At 40.4% G+C, this 20,780-nt stretch overlaps 1 protein-coding gene across 1 annotated transcript in view; it reads left to right on the top strand.

The window, feature by feature from the left end:
- lrfn5a (leucine rich repeat and fibronectin type III domain containing 5a) overlaps window positions 1-19,558 on the top strand; it is a 115,887-nt gene extending 96,329 nt beyond the window's left edge. Inside the window, exons 6-10 of the mRNA XM_072457558.1 lie at window positions 1,470-1,625; window positions 1,693-1,952; window positions 3,566-4,030; window positions 16,964-17,237; window positions 17,815-19,558. Coding sequence (XP_072313659.1) covers window positions 1,470-1,625; window positions 1,693-1,952; window positions 3,566-4,030; window positions 16,964-17,237; window positions 17,815-18,711 — 2,052 coding nt within the window. The 3' untranslated portion in view covers window positions 18,712-19,558. The remainder of the gene's footprint in view (window positions 1-1,469; window positions 1,626-1,692; window positions 1,953-3,565; window positions 4,031-16,963; window positions 17,238-17,814) is intronic.
- The last annotated feature ends 1,222 nt before the right edge of the window (window positions 19,559-20,780 follow it).

Genomic DNA, 20,780 nt, shown 5'->3' on the forward strand with positions numbered 1-20,780 from the left:
AATATGTGTCACGACAGCACATAGATTGCACATGAATTTCACAGTAATTGCTCATGAATTGCACATGAATTCCAACAGCAATTGCACATATGACAGAATTCCACATGGTTAGGTCAGTATTGCGAGTGTTCAGTACTAACAGTTTCTGTTATAAAGTCTGACAGCAGCAGGAAGGAAAAAACTACGGAACCTTTCCTTCACACAGCGAGGGTGGATCAGTCTCTCACTGAAGCTGCTCTCCAGAGCGGACAGAGTGTCCTGCAGGGGGTGACACTCATGGTCCAGCATAGATGTGAATCTAGCCAGGACCCTTCTGTCTCCCACCTCCTGCACTGAGTCCAGAGCACAGCCCAGGACGGAGCTGGACTTCTTGATGACGTTGTCCAGCTTCTTCCTCTCCCTCTCGGTGATGCTGCTGCTCCAGCAGGCCACACCGTACAGGAGGGCTGATGCCACCACAGAATCAGAGAAGGTCTTCAGGAGTGGCCCTGTCACTCCAAAAGACCTGAGTCTCCTCAGGAGGTAGAGCCGACTCTGGCTCTTCCTGTACAGTGCGTCTGTGTTGTGAGTCCAGTCCAGTTTGTGGTTCAGATGAACACCCAGGTACTTGTATGAGTCCACTCTCTCAATGTCCCTTCCCTGGATGTTCACTGGTGAGGGGGCAGTGGGGTGGCGTCTGTGGAAGTTCACCACCATCTCCTTGGTCTTCCCCGCGTTGATGAGGAGGTGGTTCCACTGACACCAGTCCACAAAGTCCTGCGCCAGTCCTCTGTACTCCGCATCATCATCGTCCGTGATGAGTCCGATGATGGCAGAGTCGTCAGAGAACTTCTGTAGGACACAGCTGTCCGTGTCGTGTCTGAAGTCTGCAGTGTAAAGGGTGAAGAGAAAGGGCGCGAGGACAGTGCCCTGGGGCGCCCCCACACTGCAGGTCTGAGTGTCAGACACACAGTTCCGGGCTCTCACAAACTGGGGTCGGTCTGTGAGGTAGTCCAGGATCCACTCTGCCAGGTCATACTCCACACCAGCCGTCTCCAGCTTGTCCCTCAGGAGCAGTGGCTGGATGGTGCTTTATTAAGGATACAAGTGCAGACAGATGACTGGGGGCAAAAAAGAAAAACAATCTTTAAAAAATATATTACTTGGCATGTTTGGCGGGCCGGATTATAAAGACAAACGGGCCACATGTGGCCCGCAGGCCGTAGTTTGCTCACCCCGGTTTAGATACTGATCAAGTAACAAGTATGTATGTTATTGTTGTCTTCTATGATGGAGGGGGTGTGAGGATGTGTTCAATTATGTGGCTGAATGAGCAATGCGGCATTTTTAAGAAATTCTGTGAGAAAAGAGAAGAAAACTATAAAAAAAAAGAAATGTAACAGAAAATACACAATATATACCGGTACTTACTTGTTGTAGTGGTTAGCAGCACCTCAAGGCCGTGACATTTCTCATCTCTCTTTCAACAGAGAATGATAAGCCTCCACACATTGAGTTTAGACCACAACATGCTGGACTATATTCCAGAAGGGACATTTTCGCTGCTACAAAAACTCAACCGTTTGGACGTGACCTCCAACAAACTTCAAAAGCTACCCCCAGATCCACTTTTCCAACGAGCACAAGTAAGTCACCCTTTCGCTTTTACAAGTACCCATGTACAACTTCTTCTAATATTCTTTCTTTTCACAGGTCTTGGCCACTTCAGGCGCGCTAACCCCATCTGCATTCGCACTATCTTTCGGGGGCAATCCACTTCACTGCAACTGTGAGTTACTTTGGTTAAGACGGCTGAACAGAGAAGACGATCTGGAGACATGCGCCACTCCACAGCATCTGTCAGGGCGATATTTCTGGTCCATCCCTGAAGAGGAGTTTTTGTGTGAACCACCTCTCATCACCAGATATTCACACGAGATGAGAGTCCTGGAAGGGCAGAGGGTTGCACTCAGGTAACAGTCATTAAAAAGATATATATATTTTTTAGGTTGTTCGTTATTTTGTTACTAGTGTCACGCATTATCAAATAGCTGTAATGTTTACAAGCTGCTGAGATTGCCAAACTGTTCATTGGAGCGCTTAACAGGGACATTAGTGTAAAATTTTAAGATGGGACCAAACTAAATCAAAACAACAATGAAACTAAGGCGTGGTGATGGCTTAATTAGCATATATATTGGTCACACGCTCCCAATCATGATGAGATGTTATGTTTTCAAATATAGATATGTCTTGAAACGGGAGCGTCAGCGGGCCTCGAATATTATAGCGTGGCTTTTATTGCACCTGATGTTGGTCTTCATATACAGTACATGTCATAGAAGAGGAGATCAGCAGGGTCAGCCCATCTAATAAATGCCATTTATAGCCTGAAGGATGGGGAAGTTAGATTTGCATTTGCAAAGCACAAGTTTGGAAAGAAAGTTGAAACAATGTAAAATATACCATTTGCCTAATAAACAAAACAAAAAGCGTTTTTACCATTCAAAATAGCACATTTTAAATAGTATGGCTTCTTGGGCCTATATATATTTATTGCTGTGATATATTTGTGGTTATATATTATGATTTGGATCATTATTAGGTGATTATTTCAATACATAAAAACATTGGGATGTTTTTTAATTCACATTTCGAGTCATTTTGATTGGATTTTTATTGATTTGATGACACATACATTTGGGCTATAATGCAGCAATTCAACTGAGACTAAGGGTTTTAACCTTCCCAATGTCAGATGTCTACATGCAGTGAATGATGGCCTTATAAGCAAACATTCCCTCTATGTCAAAGCCTGATTGCTTTTCAAATGTTTACAAGCTGTCACATCCAATATCCCAGAGCTCTATTCAGCATAACCCTGACATTTACTCAGGGACATTCATTGCTCATTGTAATTGTAGCACAAGTATTCAGTAGCCTTCATGTTCTTTTATTTGCCAGACAAGCACCGATTGTACACATTTATTGAAGTTATTTTGAATCATGTACTTTCGTAAAGCAGCCTCATTTGTCATGCCGCCACCCAGTTACTTCTAATCCAAAGTTTTCATAATAACAATGCCTACAATTTATATAGTGCCTCTCTGGACGTGCTTCACTTTGTCATTCACTCCACATTTGGTGGTAGTGAGCTACTATTCTAGTTACAACTTCCCTGGGGCAGACTGATGGAAGTGAGGCTGCTAATCGACGCCATCAGCACCTCTGACCACCACCACCACACACAGTATTTATACTAGTCAAGGTGGATGAAGACCACATTTCCCTCTAGCCTCACTGTGGCACCTGGTGTTTCCAGCTGTCTCCCATCTAACATCTGATGGGATTGCGCAGTGGCAGGTTATTTGAACACTGTAATACATGACATAACCCACTAAGTTAAATCACTGTACAAAGCAGCTAATGTTCAAGACTTTTTTTCTTTTTTCTGCTTGAGCCCCGAGGGGAAAGTGGAAGGTTCCTCCAAACTGCTGTGTATGGCTGTTCTGTTTTTACTGTATGCTTGACCTCGTTCTGTCTGCTTACTAATATGTTCCACTTGGATGCTTCCCTCTCCTGAAAGGTGTAAGGCGCGAGGTGACCCAGAACCAGCCATCCACTGGATCTCTCCGGAGGGCAAACTGGTCTCCAATTCATCTCGGACACTGGTGTACACCAACGGCACCCTGGACATTGTCATCAGCACCGTCAAAGACACAGGTTCTTTTACTTGTATCTCGTCAAACCCAGCCGGGGAAGCACATCAAACTGTGGATTTAGTGATTATCAAACTCCCTCACATCTCCAACAACACAAACAACATCCAGGAACCAGACCCTGGGTCGTCGGACATCTCCACCTCCACGCGGGGAGGGGCAAATGGCAGTAACGTGACGGGGGATGTGAAGGGAGCAGATAAGAGAGTGGTGACAGCGGAGGCAACATCTTCAACAGCTCTGATCAAGTTCAATTTTCAAAGGAATATCCCAGGAATACGCATGTTCCAGATACAGTACAACGGGAGCCAGGACGACTCTCTGGTTTATAGGTACGTCTCACAAAAAAGCAGTTGTGACGGTAGTTTTATCATTTGTAGTAATAGTAATGTAATCTATGTGTCTCTTTTATCACTCATTTTGTTCTATTTTTGTGTATTCTACAATGATACGGTGTAAAACTAGCATATGACTACCGGTACTTCTTGAAAGCTGCTACTATGGAACACTCCTGACTGAAGAATCAAGAATATGTAAAGTCACTTTGATTGCAGAACATCTAGGTATTAGCCTATGTGTCGATGTGTAGAGCTGTTTCCTTTCTTCTTACTGTGTTGTGAAGTTAAAAGGTTATACGGAACAGTGAAAAATCTAGGATAGTATCTTTTGTGTTAGAGAAATAATTAAAGAACTTCATTCCTCCACCTTTTGCACAACGGAAACTCAACAATATATCTTACTGGAGATAAGAGCAGTCTGGGCTGTTTTAGATCGGGTTACATCTGATTAGATGCTAAAGCTAATGACCCTGTTAGCAAGTGTAATCATCCCATATAAAAACTGAACGGGAAACCAAATTGAGCTGAAGTAAAACTATAAAGCAAATGGGCTGTTTACTGCAAAATCAATAGCGGCCTTAACAGATTGTAAAAAATGTCTGGTTCGGGACACTAATTCAGCTTGACCTTCTGGTTTAAAAGGGTTGGACTGGAGGAGTTTCTTCACTTATGTTTGAGCTGGATTACACAGACTAAAGCTATCTCCCAGGGAATGAATATTTGAGCTAAATATTTACCTCGGAGATGGGGGAGATCGAATTAGGAAACATAGCATAGCCCACATAGCCCGATGCTATTATCTGCTTTTAACATCAACGCTAATCCTCGAGTCAGTATTCTTCATCATGGACAGAAGGTGAACCTAATGAAACTGACTGCCTGGGCCCAACGCATTTGTATTGCTTATATTTGTTGTATGGCAATGTGTCCAAAACCACAGAAATACAGATGGATATGTATGAAGAAGATCATTTCTCTAATTTCATCTGCATGGCATATTGTTCCTTATCTGGGTGTTATCTGCTCTTAGCCTGATAGGAAATAAATGTTGGCCCGCAGACCCTGTTTCTGTCTATAAAGATAATCTGAAGAATATTCAACGAGTAGCCTACACTTTAAAATAAAAAGGACCATTTATTGTTTTCAGACAGTGCTGTTTGATTAAGAGACAAAAAGTATGGTTCTATTTTGATTGTAATTAAACTACACTTAGTAAATGAACAGAAGTAGCATCTACAGTTGAGTTGTTACAGCAAATACTACCAAATAAAAGATTTTGATTGCCAACCACGACTACGGTAGATCTAAATATGGATCTATAACAGGACTAAATTAGGGTTGAACCTGGGTTAAATTGATTTGAATTAAACCACCTTTTGCCACAGTTTGAACTAAGAGCAAAAAAGTGAATGAAATGTACACTAAATGAAGTCCATTTATTCCCTCGTTCGTCCAGGAGTGATCCATTGCAGCACAAGTTTCAAAGGAAGTCATCTGGACAATATGTTTTAAATTGTTAAACAGACATTTTGACTTTTCAGTCTGAAGGAGCAGGTCTCTTCAGATGGTAGATAGTCATAATGTCTTGATTTTAACATTAAAACATAGTCTAGATGACTACCTTTGGAACTTTTTCTACAATATTCACCAGAGAACTGAAGAGGAATCCACAAACCACCAGAAAAAACAGATCATAATTGTCTATATTTTGTGGTAGAAAATGTTTAAATTGTAAAGAGACCTTTTTCTTCGCAATCGATGGCCATCCGGAAGTCACTTTCAACCTGAAGGTTCGGGCCAGAGAAGATATAAATTATACAACCCTGAGTAAGATAATTCCTGACTTAAAGGAGGTGTACCAGAAACTGCTCTGCTTTTTTTTAACCTTTCGGGTGGCAGTCGAAATGTCTCGATTTCTAAAACAGTGTCCAGGTGACCAACAAATGAGTTATGAATTACATAGGCTACATTTAGCTATTCTATGTTTTTAACCAAATAAATTAAATAATTGAAACATCTGATACTGAAGTGTGGTGACACAGTACAGGCCTAAAGAATACTTGCAGCCGTATCAGGCTATAACTACCTCCAACATATTTCAGTATTTGGTTTGAACATTTTCACCACAACTCTCAATTTCCATCTTTAAAGCACTGGCAGGAAAGCATGACAAACAGGCTCCTATGGGTGCTCTGTGCCATCCAACAACCAAAATCATCCCCTTTCACACCATTCACACGCTCCCTTCATTTTCCTCTGTTCCTCTTTGTTGCCGGTGTTCCTGAATGTTGCTTTGAATCCGCAGCGTGTTGTTCAGTGTTATTTTACCGGCCTCCTGCTTTTAGATAGACAATTGATTTCCATTCAACACCTCGGCTGGCACAAAGCAGCTTCACATTGATCCTGTTTTTTCATTACCTAAACACAAGAGAGGGAGAGAAAACGGGTTGGAGACGATAGACAAAGAAAAATGAGCACATTTGAAGGAGGAGGATTTCTGAGGTTAAAGGGCTTTACAGTGTTTTGGAGTAAAGTTGGTTACTGCAATGTCAGCAAGTGTGAAATCTCTATAGTTTGAAAAAAAATGGAACTGACATTTATTTAGCCAATAAAGTGTACAGTTTATTGGAGCAATGATATTTTTATTAACAATTTTAGGAGGAATTCCTGGTATTTTTGCTACTTTTTTATGACAGTGGTGACTTATATTCACCTTTATTTCCATTGAATCCGTTGAAGTTCTCCATGGAAAAGTGTTTTGCTTTACTTAGAATGTTCAGCAGTATACTTTGCAAACCACCGTCCTATCAAACAAAACACACTTGAAATTAATTATTTACAACAATTAGGGAATCACACTTAACCTCAATTTCACTGAATATATTGCCGTTACGCACCTTATCATCAGCATTATTCAATTAATTCTTCTTAAAAAAATAAAGATTTACCCAACAAATTGGACATCTATTGCTTTCTTTAAGTAAAACATGGGCTCAATCATCCAATTCCTCCATTAAAAGCAACATTAGCTTCTTTACGTGTGGACTAACTGCCTGGTATTAACTGGCTCAGTGGCAGTTTTATTGTCTCAGGTCAATGCTGGATTGTCTCCGCTGAATAGGGCGATAAAAGCAGTGAGGTGAAAAGACTTAAGAGGGTTTTGGTTGGTTCTGTGTGTCAGCAAAGGTCGGCTGTAAAAGGTCATTGTGTTATTTCTTACACTCGGGCCCTGCCTCGGCCTGACCGGTGCAGGACAGAAAAACTGCTGAGGTGCGAATAATCACAGAGTCGATGGCTCAACCACCCAACAAAATTCACATCGGATTGGCTCTTTTGGCAAAAGGTCACCCCACATTTATTTCATTGTAAACATTGCTATGAAAATGTGGGTCATATGCATGTTTTTACATTGCCCATAGAGCTGAATGTTTCAACTACCGGTAATTAGGATGCTTTACTTACATTTATGGTAGGAATAAAGTTTGATGGTAATTGATAAAATAAATATATACTGTCAAACTGGATTTTAATACTAAGGAAATGGTTTTATATTCCATATTGATACCACTATATTTTAAGGGAATACAACACAAAATATAATTGTGGTCTTATACAAGTTCCAAGATCAAGACCAACTTATTCTTATTGATGCATTATTATTATTTTTTTCAATACAAATTTCAGCATAATTGTATATCTTGGGATCCACAGTTTTGACTTTCATACTATTTCATTTTAAGCAATCATCTTAAAGCTTTAAATGGTCAAAACATCTAATCATGATTTGTTTTATTTCTAAATAAACTTAGCACATATCACACACTCTCCAATTAAAGTCCACATAATTCCAAAGACCAAGTAAACAGAGATAAGAGAGTGTATGTAACCCAACATTAAACTGATCTATCTCCATGGAGACAAGCAGGCAACGCCTCCAAGCCAAATCACTGGTCAATAAACTCAGTAAAAACACTTGTTTATCAAAGTGCATCGTTATCACAATATCCAGTTAATACTACATTTCTCATGTTTCAGAGCTGCTGATGTTGCCCTGGTTTCTCTTCAGTATAAGAGGGGTATTGATTGACTTTGGTGCAGTGCACTTTTATCTTAATGTCCCTGTCTGGAAGTGGAATTATGGGCATATACCGGCAGTCTGCCCGGTGCATTAACACTACAGTAAATGAGTGACAGTTTAATGCCTCTCCAGCACAAAGACACTGGTTTGCTTAACTTCCTGGCCATGTAATACATTGCATATGTGAAATGTAATCGCTGTAATGGCTTATTCCTGGTTGGAAGGTCAGGGTCATGGGCAGAGCAGCACTCCAACAAACATGGATTAAAATGTCCAGTGGTGGGACACTTGAGACATGCAGGCTGATACATGCTGCTATTATAACACCAGGGCTATTCATTCTGTAGTGACGTATACGCATAGGGGGACATCAAAAACGCATCATGAGAAGAAAAAGAAAGAAATCTGGCAACCCTTTTTTCCCTCGTGATCCAAAAGCCTGTGTAGTATTTTTATTTGTTTTATCTTTTTGTCTTATCTCTATACTTATATTGTACATGTTCAACCAAATACTGTTTAAGATTTTCTGTGTTTTGAGGAAACGTTTGCACGCGTAGCAACAGAGTGAAAGGTCTTCTTCCACAAAGAAGAGAAATATCTGGATTCTAACTTTCAGAAAAGATGTGACTTGAAGTTACAGTATGTGCCCTGTTATTTCAAATTAGAGAAGGCAAACGTGTTATAACATCCAAAAGAATTTGAACAGGTTAAATACTAATAGTGCGGCAAGTACAGCAGGAGCATCAAATAGGCTGATGTCAGTGAGGGAGAATTACAAACTGCTAAGTTGGGTTACATACACTCTCTTATCTCTGTTTACTTGGTCTTTGGAATTATGTGGACTTTAATTGGAGAGTGTGTGATATGTGCTAAGTTTATTTAGAAATAAAACAAATCATGATTAGATGTTTTGACCATTTAAAGCTTTAAGATGATTGCTTAAAATGAAATAGTATGAAAGTCAAAACTGTGGATCCCAAGATATACAATTATGCTGAAATTTGTATTGAAAAAAATAATAATAATGCATCAATAAGAATAAGTTGGTCTTGATCTTGGAACTTGTATAAGACCACAATTATATTTTGTGTTGTATTCCCTTAAAATATAGTGGTATCAATATGGAATATCAAACCATTTCCTTAGTATTAAAATCCAGTTTGACAGTATATATTTATTTTATCAATTACCATCAAACTTTATTCCTACCATAACTGTAAGTAAAGCATCCTAATTACCGGTAGTTGAAACATTCAGCTCTATGGGCAATGTAAAAACATGCATATGACCCACATTTTCATAGCAATGTTTACAATGAAATAAATGTGGGGTGACCTTTTGCCAAAAGAGCCAATCCGATGTGAATTTTGCTGGATGGTTGAGCCATCGACTCTGTGATTATTCGCACCTCAGCAGTTTTTCTGTCCTGCACCGGTCAGGCCGAGGCAGGGCCCGAGTGTAAGAAATAACACAATGACCTTTTACAGCCGACCTTTGCTGACACACAGAACCAACCAAAACCCTCTTAAGTCTTTTCACCTCACTGCTTTTATCGCCCTATTCAGCGGAGACAATCCAGCATTGACCTGAGACAATAAAACTGCCACTGAGCCAGTTAATACCAGGCAGTTAGTCCACACGTAAAGAAGCTAATGTTGCTTTTAATGGAGGAATTGGATGATTGAGCCCATGTTTTACTTAAAGAAAGCAATAGATGTCCAATTTGTTGGGTAAATCTTTATTTTTTTAAGAAGAATTAATTGAATAATGCTGATGATAAGGTGCGTAACGGCAATATATTCAGTGAAATTGAGGTTAAGTGTGATTCCCTAATTGTTGTAAATAATTAATTTCAAGTGTGTTTTGTTTGATAGGACGGTGGTTTGCAAAGTATAGCAATTTGTTGAGTAGAAGTAATTAAACTGATTACTAATCTCCTTTTTATGGGAGTCCTGGCCAAGACAGCAGCACAGAGCAGTCACAACATCAACACACATTTAGACAAAGTGTGGTCTCTAAAAAGAGTTACAAACCATAGAACCCATTTCATACATGTCGAAACCAGTTCTCATTAGTTCAATATTATTAAATACAGTACTACAGTTTATTTTCCTGCTGTTGCCTGTTTAACATTTTTTTTTTATTATTTCACTGTTCTTTCCGAATCATGTCAAAATATCCAGAAGGGCTTTTATCCATCCCATGATCTCTCCAGTGCCCAGGTCCAACACCTCAGTTTGTTGTAAAGGGGGGGAAATATTGCCCCTTATGCTGCTCTAATGCTCCAATTCACATTTTACAGCCCCATAAACACAAACCTAATGCAACATGCCTTTCCTTCTAAGTGGTCCATGGGGTTTTTAAACACGAACACACAGCTAAAACTGGATAGAGCTAGACTGAAACCAAGGACTTTTTTATAGACTTGGAAGAAGGGGAAAATATGCTCTTAACATTTATTCTGAGGACTATTGTGATTTTCAACATAGGATCATATTCATAGTTCAAACTTAAAACAAGTCCAGAAGCATTCATATTCATTGAGAGACGACCGAAACCTCAAACACAAAACTAATTCAAGAATCTTTGCATGTTTTCTGAGATATAAACTACAAGGTGTTATTGCAGTTTGCAGTTGTCATCTTTGTAAAATAATATCGACTTTTTGCAATTTGTTAGTTGTCTTGCATCTTGCAGCTCTATTTGGGATCACCGTATCATTATTTGTGTCTATATTGTCCCAATGTTATATAACTGCAGAGTGTTGGGTGCCTTTGGATCAGAAAACCTTTCAAAACGTTCCAAATATTGCAGGGTTTACTTTAGGGCACTGTATGACATAACATTACAGCTTAAAAATCAGGTTCCGTAGCAATGAAGAAACAAAAGCCTGAAATCACCCCCAGCTGTGTTTATTAAAGTTGCCTCGACAGAAAGAGTAGAGCTGAGGTAAGCACACAAAGTCCACATGCTGGAGAGCGTCTTGTCTCCATGACGTCCACTATCTTACCCAGAACTCCAAATATGGGCCTTGCATTTACTCATTACCCTCACACCGCCTCTGGTAGGAATCCTGGGAGAAAACAACAACTGTTCTCAGATCTGTTTTCATTACGGCTAACTAAAATGGAAATCTGGAGGTTTTCAAAAAGAGCCGTACAGTGTGGGTCTGATGAGAAGGCTGAATCAAAGGAATGAGATAATTATAGTTTTTACTTGATGCTGGTGCACTCTTAGGAGACTTGTTTTATGGGGAACTAAATTATAATTACAGGCTTGATTGAGGAGTGAGTTCTTCCCCACGTGTGTCTCTGCAATGCTACTGCCAGGCAAATCGGCTAATTGTCTAACTATTATTTACTCTCCCAGCCTAATTTAATGATTAAAAATAGATGCAAAGGTAGAAGCGTAGGCCACCTGGCAGATTACGGTTCTAGCCCTTACTTAGAGACGTTCGGGTGCTTGTTGTGATCTGGTGCATGAAAGAAGCTCACCGGTGCAATGCTTTCTGTCTGCCAGAGAATGTGCTATTAGCCTATTAGCATGGCACGTCGCTGCGTAAGCCACATTAGCTCTGAGGGCAGTGATAATGGGGCCCATGTTGAACTGACATTAATCCTATTCCCTTTTAACTTCCGAACCAGCAACTCGTAACTGGTAATAGCTAGTGTCTAACTATGTGTTGTGTAAATATAATGCTTTAGAAAAAATGCGTTCCAAGTTTGCTGGAAATTGTGCAGAAGTCTAGAGATTTGGAAGCAGGTTTTCGGATTCTGTGAACACAAAACTATTTAAAAAGTAATTTACATGAGATTTGGTTTGGCTAAAAAACTTTCTTTCCAGAGCCTTTTCATTTGGAGCTGGCATTTAGCTGTAACAAAGACGGCTCTAACCAATAGCACTAAACATAATTTTCAACAACAGTTCGACAGTTTTTTCTTTTAAAATCTGTGCCCCCCATTTTGGACCAAAAAATGAAATAAGTGTTTTTGTGTCGACATGAGAGAACATGCAGGCTCCACTTTTTCTTCATATAAGTGCTACTGGTTCTTAAGCATTAATTAAAACAGTGGTGCCTGCCTGGCAGCTCCATCTGAAATATTCTGTTGCCGAGCCGTCACGCGGTGGATGTTTTTGTCGCCCCAAACCTTATCGCACCAGTCCAGCTTGACCTGCTAACCCAGCTCTTCAATTCTGAATCCCAGCCACTAACACGCTTTACTCGGCCTGAATAACATGTTTGTAGCTCTGCCTTTTTTCTTACATTTAATCAAGTGAATGGGGCTGAATTAGAATAGTCTGATTATCATTTGTTGCTGGGTTCATCAAACTTCCATTTGTTTTGAAACACACTGTGATTTCATTCGTGACTTTGCAAGCTACAAAGAAGGGGATGACATCAGGATAGAGTCTTATGCGGTTTCAGATTTAGTTTTTGATTAATTTTCCATCAAATCTTGAGCTCATTAGATGTGTTGTTTAGACCAACCGATAATTCCTTGCATTTGACAACTCCTCTGAATCAACTATCATCAAATACAGATGATCAAATACAGATGAATTGTTTTCAGATTATTTTTCACATACAAAAATCAAAAGGAGTTTATATACAACCAATTTTACAGCACACATTTTTGATTGATTCAATTTTCCATGGCTGAGGTCCAGGCACATTGACAGCTATGGCTATGAGGCTAGATTAGTGTTAGGGAAGTTACATACATACAGTGAATGAGATGTATGTTCAGGTGAATCACACACACACACACACACACACACACATGTCCACACACTTGGCATTACCCCTCACATAGATTGGTGTAATAGTCTCCGCCAAGGCAATCATCTGCCCTCTGTAGGCCTTCAAACAGTAGCAGCACAATACTGCCATGCACACACAAAATTACCCTCGATGAATGAGTCTGTTTGGATGACCTCACAATGCTGACAGCTCTGACAGGCAGGAAATAATCATATGCAAGAGAAAAAAGCTCATCTGATTTGCATGAAAATGTATTTGGTGGACTCAGCATGTGATAGAGCATAGTTCAATACACCACACCACACTGTCAATATCTGGATGTGCCGTGTAAGGTTATTGTAGCTGTGCAATGGGAGTTCATTAGATTCTGTCACATCTTGGTATAGAAGCGTTTGATTTTGTGTGCTCCCAGAAGAACCCATGCTGCATGTGGGTTGTATTTTATTAAGCTACTGTCCTGGCTTTGTTTTTCATGCCAAATGCTGTGCCCATCGGGCGGAACCTACTGAAAATAGCTTGTCCTGTTTATCTACTAGTTTGCAACATTTTGAGTTTCCACTGAAACTAATTTTCTTTGTTACCATAACAGTCCTGTAGTGAGCCATAGAAGTCCTATTGTTAGCTGGTGGCAGTTCCATCATCACTGATGTGTACCTGATGAGCACCAGAATGGCCAGAGCTGATACCTGCCCATGGCTTTAAAATCTGTTGTGATTTTGAACCTTACACCTTCATTTCTCTCTCAAATCATCATATCTTCTTCTGCTTAGAATCTTCCCCTCACTGTCTTCAAAAGAGTGGTTTGTGGCTTTAAGATGAAGATTCACGCAGTCTGTAATCCTGAAATTGCGTGCCCTCTGTATTGACACAGCCGTATGTGCAGTGGCTGCTTGACGTTGTACTGGTTGACAAAATGGTCTCATTTAGTCATAAAGTGCTGCTTTACTAGATACTCTTGAGGTGAAAACACTTTGAGGAAAGGTGTTTGGGAGGTTGAAGGTATTACATTACCTCATATCAGCATAGGGCATTGGTTCTCAAACTGTGGTACATGTAACACTGTTATTAAAGGTTTTCTGCCAGATTCAGGTGGTATGCGGATTCCTGATTGCTGTTCAATTAAGAGTCCTTTAATCCTAATTTTGACCTATTTTGGGCTAGTTCTTGTTTAGAACTTGTATAGCAATAATACGGTGGTATTCTATGATATTCTCTGATATTCTGGTGAATAGCCATAATTTAAACCTTGCATAATATTTGACCTGGTTTAGATCTGGGGCTACTCAAAAGGCCAGCTAGCTATTTTCGTTCGTGGTACTGGAGGTAAAAAAAGTGAGAACTGCAGGCATAGGGTTTCAGCCTGTTGCTCAGTGATTGTCCTGCTTTTTGTTGACTTTAGTTTGCTCTATAAATTGCTAAGGAAATTCACTCTTGGGTAGGGCAAATGTAAATAATAAGATTGTGTTGTGATTTCACTGCCATTGAAGAAAAACATAAGTTCAAACATTTTTAATTGAGTACTTTTTTTCCTTTCCTACTAATCTATTCAAACATTTTCACTGATTCTCTAGAAATTCTCACCTTATAGCATGGTGTGTATAATGTACCGTATTTTCCAAACTATAAGTCGCAGCGGAGTATAAGTCGAACCAGCCAAAAGTGCATAATAGAGAAGAAAAAACATATATAAGTCGCACTGGAGTATAAGTCATTTTTTGAGGAAACTTATTTGATAAAATCCAAGAAAATGGTGAATGGGTGTACGTATGCTAACGTGACACCTTCAGCTACATGACGCATGGACAACAAACTGTGGTAAGTGTCTGGTATGTTAACGTAACATATTAACAGTTATTCAGATAACTATGTCATAAAGAAAATGCTAACAAGTTTACCAAAGCATCAGTATTACCCCAAATCACTAAATCCATTAAATTCTTCTTCCTCTGTGTCACTTATAAACAACTCCCCAAACTCCGGAGGTAGAGGAAGTGCCGATTCTTCTTCTGCGTCGCTTTGAGCCAACAGCGCTTCCTGTGAAAATAATCAACCTGTGACAGGCGATTGCCAGTGTGAAAATAACTAATAATATCACATATAAGTTGCTCTGGAGTGTAAGTGGCACCCCGGCCAAAACTATGAAAAAAGGTGCGACTTATAGTATGGAAAATACGGTATATACTACTTCGAACGATGCTCAGTGCTTACATCTTTAGTACAATTTTGCAATTTATCTGTTTACCTCCAGCTGAATCCTGTTTGCTATGGAGGTCCCGAAACATTTTCAAAGCCTTGGCAGAAATCAATGGCCTCCAACGATCCAAACAAAGCATAAACATCCACTAAACTGAATTCACACATTTGTGGCAAAACGGCAGGATTCTTTGTAAATCTTCATTCTGTACACATATAGGTTATTTGTTGTTGCATATTCTACACAAAGGACATCAAAATGCGTTCCTCAGAGTCATGCATTATTTATAACCCAGTAAACAATGCTTTCTATTTCTGCCTCTGACATTGTTAAACTGTGCATCAAAGTGAAGACGAGTAAAAAAGTATCGCAGAAAGTTGCTTTACAATCTCCCCTTGTTGAGGTAAAAGTTGAGGTAAAAGGCCAGAGCAAAAGGCCAGAGCAAAAGGCCAGAGCAAAAATGACTAGTCTTTTTCATCATTGTATGCCAACATATAAAATAGTCTCCAAATGTAGGTGTTTATAACATAGACAGTAGACTGGGATGAGGGTGGCCAAGGTTCACTAGTGCACGGATGAAATCATCAAGGGGTGTGCGAAGTGTCCACTCATGGTCAGATGATGATATTAGTATTCATGGGGTCATACAGAGTCTCACACGCTACTCTAGTTGAGGACACTTTAACACCCTATAGCGCTGCATTTGCCTTTTACATTTCCTTAGCTCATACTACCCTACTAACGTAAAGTGCATTTGACAAGTTAGACACCTAATTTCTCATCTTTAGATTAATATACATGTACATATACATTTACATATATTAGTTTATCATTTTTCTTGGGCATAAAACCAAACTTTACGTATTGCTGACTTAGAGGGAAGTTTTTCTTTCCAAAAACCAAAAAGTGTGACAATACAATTATTTAACACAGGCTCTATCCCACCAAACAAAACCTTCATTTTATGCGCAGCAGAAAACCCAAATGTGTTAACCTGGCCACATGCGTCTGGCTCTTCCTCTGTGCCTCACCCGAGGCAACGATCCCGCGAACTCGCCAGCCCTCTTTTTGGTTTTAATGAGGAATTGCATTAGCATTTTAATGAGCCAAGCCTGAGAAAAGCTGACAGGAGAAACTGGAGGACAAATGCGCACATCCTGCCACCAATGTGACAAAGATCTGGAGAGGCGACGGCTTAGACTCAAACTACTGTCGAAAAGGCTAAAATCAGATCTGGCCTGGTTTATTGTGCCCTGGAATGCTCCCGTTGTGCGTTTCACCGTGAGATCAGTAAAATTCAGGGAAGGCGATTGCTACCAGGATTTTCAAATTAATAAATCATTTAATTAGTGTTGTTCTACTGATGACTTTGGGGTTTTTGTTTTGGAGGATTCAGCAGCACTTATTCACAGTGGAGCTGAGTCTGGTGATTCTTCAATGAAACATCTTCCCACATTCTTTTTTTTAAATATATATATATATATATATATATATATATATATATATATATATATACATATATATATATATATATATATATCCTGTATCTATTTTAGGATTGTCCAGTTTTGCTCCATTTCAGATTTGCTAGCTCATGTGTAGTTAGAGGGTTTGTGAAATGCCTATTTAAAGGTACGCTAACATTTTCTGGAAGAGAGTGGCCCAAGCACCTGCCTGTGTACATGCAATACTTTTTGTATGCTAACAAGCAGGTGGCGTACCCTCCACATGAAATGTTATATACTGCACATTTAGGTTATACCTCAAAGTACTTAAGAGAAATTGAGACAAAATAGTGTAATATTTTACTTGGTCAGTGTTGTTTTTGGACAGTTAACTTTCCAATGTTCTCCTTTTATTCACAGTTGATTTACTTTGTCCATGTCTCCACAGAATGATTCCTCCTTCAAGCAAGAACTTTCTGGTGAACAACTTGGCAGCAGGGACCCAGTACGACCTGTGTGTTCTGGCCATTTATGATGATGTCATCACCTCCCTGACGGCGACACGGGTGGTGGGCTGTGTGCAGTTTTCCACAGAGACTGAGTACATGAGGTGTCAGTTCATGCAGTCACAGTTCCTCGGTGGCACCATGATCATTATTATCGGAGGGATCATCGTGGCCTCTGTGCTGGTCTTCATCATCATCCTCATGATAAGATACAAGGTGGGGCTCTCGTTATCACAAAACGCTTTCAACATATTTAACAACCATATTTTCTAAGATTAAGATGGATTTTGAGACCTTTAAAAGTAATTAGAATGATTTACCTCTCAACCAGGGGACGCGTGCACAGGCACAGGAAAGTGTGGGAGGGTAAGACAATTGAATGAAATAAGAAACAAAGGTAGAGAGGTTGATTGTGTGAATGATGAAAGAAATCTCCTTTAGGGGACTCTGGTGGTGGTAAAGAAGAAAAGAGGGAATGGCTGAGGGGACTGATGGTTCTATTGCTGCGATGAAGTTGAGCATGGCACAGGGCTGAAATGAGTATGAGGGAGATAGTATGAATGCTGCTTGAGAGGTATGAAGCAAGACTGACAGCACCAGATGACAGAGGGTAAAACACAATTTTAAAAATGCAATATTTCAGCATCAATCTGTCCTTCTGCTTAATTTACAAAATTAGACCTTTAAGATTAGCCTTGGAGTCTGGTGCCACAAATCTCCAACTTGTAAGATAAAATGGTGAAGAAAACCATAGAATTCTTGGGATTAATGGTCTGTTTTGTGTCTGTCTTAGGTGTGTAACTCTAGTGATGGAGGCAAAGGTGTTTCCCTGTCCATGACCAACGTGCACTCGCAGACCAACGGGTCGCAGTCTCAGGGCTGCACGGTCACCCCCAGCTCCTCCAAACATGGCTCCATTGGACTGGATGATCTCTCTGGGGGCTCAAAGAAGAGGGTTGGGGCAGGGGCCAAAGACACGGTGATTCATTCCTCTGAATCCCCACTGCCAGACTGCTCCACCTCTGGGATTGGGCAGACCTGGACAGCCAAGAGCCCCACCACAACGACAGTGGCTATAGACGAGAAGACCTCTTTGACTGGGGAGAGGGCTCAAGTCTCCTCTCCCCCCACCACTGGCTCACTGCCCAAACAAAAACGCAAACCAGCACCCACCAAACCGGGCACATTCTGTTCCAACGTCTCCTCCTCCACCGTCCTGACCGAAGTCCTCCCTCGCCCGCCCTCCACTGCCTCCTCCAGTGCCTCCTCTGCCCTCCTCCCCCCCTCCACCCCTCTGGAAAACCTCAACACCAACAGGAACAACTCCACCTCGCTGAACCAGTCCCCTCCAGTCTTCATCCCCCTCACACTGCCCAGTCCCAGCCCTCGCTTCAGAGACACACCAATCCTGCGCCGGGCCCCTCGCGCTGCCTCCTCCTGCTCTACCAAGTACCAGACTCTCCCTGTGGAGGATGGGGGGCGCAGCAGGGCCCGCAGGAGGTACTCCCTCAGTGAAGGGGGCTCAAAGACTAGCACACTCCAGCAAGGGGCCCAAAGTGCTCCTAAACTAGGGCGTATAATGCGCAACAAGAGGAGCCAATCAATGAGTGCAATGCTACTCGCTAAAGAGGCCGAGGACTCTGAAAAAGGCCGGTGCGATTCGGACTGGATCTTAGAGAGCACAGTTTGAACTACAAAAAAAGATGGTGTCCACAAACTGGTTAATCCGCTCTTTGTATGACGTGTGTGTTTTGGTTTCAGGTGCACAAGTGGTTTCTTGCCGTTTAGAGTGTTTTTGATTTTAGGTGTGTCAGGGAGTGGGTGTGTGCTCAAACATGTGCGTCCTATGACCCTTTTCTATTATTTTCAAAGCTTTTGTCGACAACTCTTTGTATTCTGTTTACATTTTTCACTCAGTTTCTGTTTTAAGTCGGTCTTTCAGTGAGTCCATGTTCTGCTGTTGGGACCACTTTAGAGCACAATATGAAAACAAGACAATGGGCTTGCCACGTCATACATTCTCACCTTATCCGGACAGTACAACAACAAAGGATTTGTTATTGCAGGAAAAAAGGAAGACATCTACATGGGACTGAAAGCACACTGTTCACATGCCACAGAAGGGTGTCGTACGTCGGCAAGAGAAAAGCAGCCGGTGCCTTCTTTTGCACTAATGTTCCTTCACTCCCTCTGACAGTCTAAAGAACTGGATTTTTAGACCTCACAGCTTCATAAATGAGGGTTTAGGACAGTGAAGACAAACAAGAGACAAGAGATTTCACACATAGCCTTTTTACTTATAAAGGAATATGGACGTTTCTAGACAGGGGAAAATGGTGGCGAACACAGACTTTTAAAGGACTCTTATGAAATTGATATTTTTTAAAGGGAAGTATTAAAAAAAAAAAAAACATATGAGCTGTTTCCTGGGTTTATTACAGCCTGTGGTGGTCACAAGCTCATTGGGAGCTTCTGTACAGAAAAGACAACATGTACTGTGTTGTTATGTTGTGTAAAATAAAAATGGATAAAAACAACACATGAAATTTAGTGTATTTTTATCAGCTAGCTACAGTAGCTGTGTTTACATTTATATAATTTACAATACTCAAATTGTCCTCAAGCAGTTCAATTGCCAGTGTCATTGTCAAATAACAAGTTTTTTGGAGGTTAAGGTATTTTCTTTCTGTATTTGATCCATTCTGCCACGAATACCACTGAGGAATACCACCAGGAAGAGTTGTGGACAAAGACCTTTCTCCAGATCCACTAAAGGTAAAGCACCTCAATGGAAGATTTGCTTGACAATCCAAGAATGCGCAAACTCAACATAAAAAACTGAAACTATGCACATTTTGTCATGGGGAAAAACAACGTACAACTGACATAACGCACTGACCATCGGCCCACACACTGACCTAAGCCCACTATACTGTTACGCAAGCCACATGAAAATACAAGTCTCGATGTAATATTCAGGTACTCATCCAATCTGCTGCACTGAATGTGTCTAATAGGCTCATGCCGAGGTCCACAAAAGAGGAGCTCAGATTGCAGTGGGCGGTGAGGTAAATGGACAAGCAGGCTTTCGCTCGCTAACACCGGAAAGAGAAATAACACAGGCAGAAGTGATATTAATAAATAGTGTTTGATGTGTGGTCCCTTCAGCTGAGGTAAAGTTGCTGTTAATGCTTGTATGATAAGTCAAACTGTAACCCATGGTGTATAGCACAGTGTCAGAGAAAGCCTTTGAAATGGGAGATATAATCTGAAAGCAGAATGATTCTTAAAGATCCTTTGGTGTTCACACGTTAGTGCTGCAGGGCTACGTTATATAACAATATTCTCCTTTTCACACTTTGTTCGGGGAAAAAGGTCCCACATTCACAGAGGTTGCCATGGTAACAAAATTGTCAGACTGCAACCTGCAAATTATGTAAAAAATGTTTTGATGTTTGAGAAGAACATGAAAAGAATGTGGAAAACTTTATTGATATGAACACAATCATAATAATAGTAGTCAAATAATAAATAGTGGGGAAACATGGCGATTTAGTCTTGTATTTAATCAGTAGAAACTTCAAAATCTTTGACTGCATTTTAAGAATAAAGGAAGCTTTTTGAACAGTGAGGTACCGTAATTATAAGAAATGTAGTATTTATTTGGAAATTCCACACTCTACAATTTAAGACATTTTACAGATACAAATGTAATATCGCAGCATTATTAAAATTAGGGATGAAAAAAAGAGAGTTGTT

The sequence above is a fragment of the Eucyclogobius newberryi genome, unplaced genomic scaffold (genome assembly GCF_026437365.1).
Source record: "Eucyclogobius newberryi isolate DKJ021-1_F unplaced genomic scaffold, fEucNew1.0.hap1 SCAF_21, whole genome shotgun sequence".
In the NCBI taxonomy this organism is placed as follows: domain Eukaryota; kingdom Metazoa; phylum Chordata; class Actinopteri; order Gobiiformes; family Gobiidae; genus Eucyclogobius; species Eucyclogobius newberryi.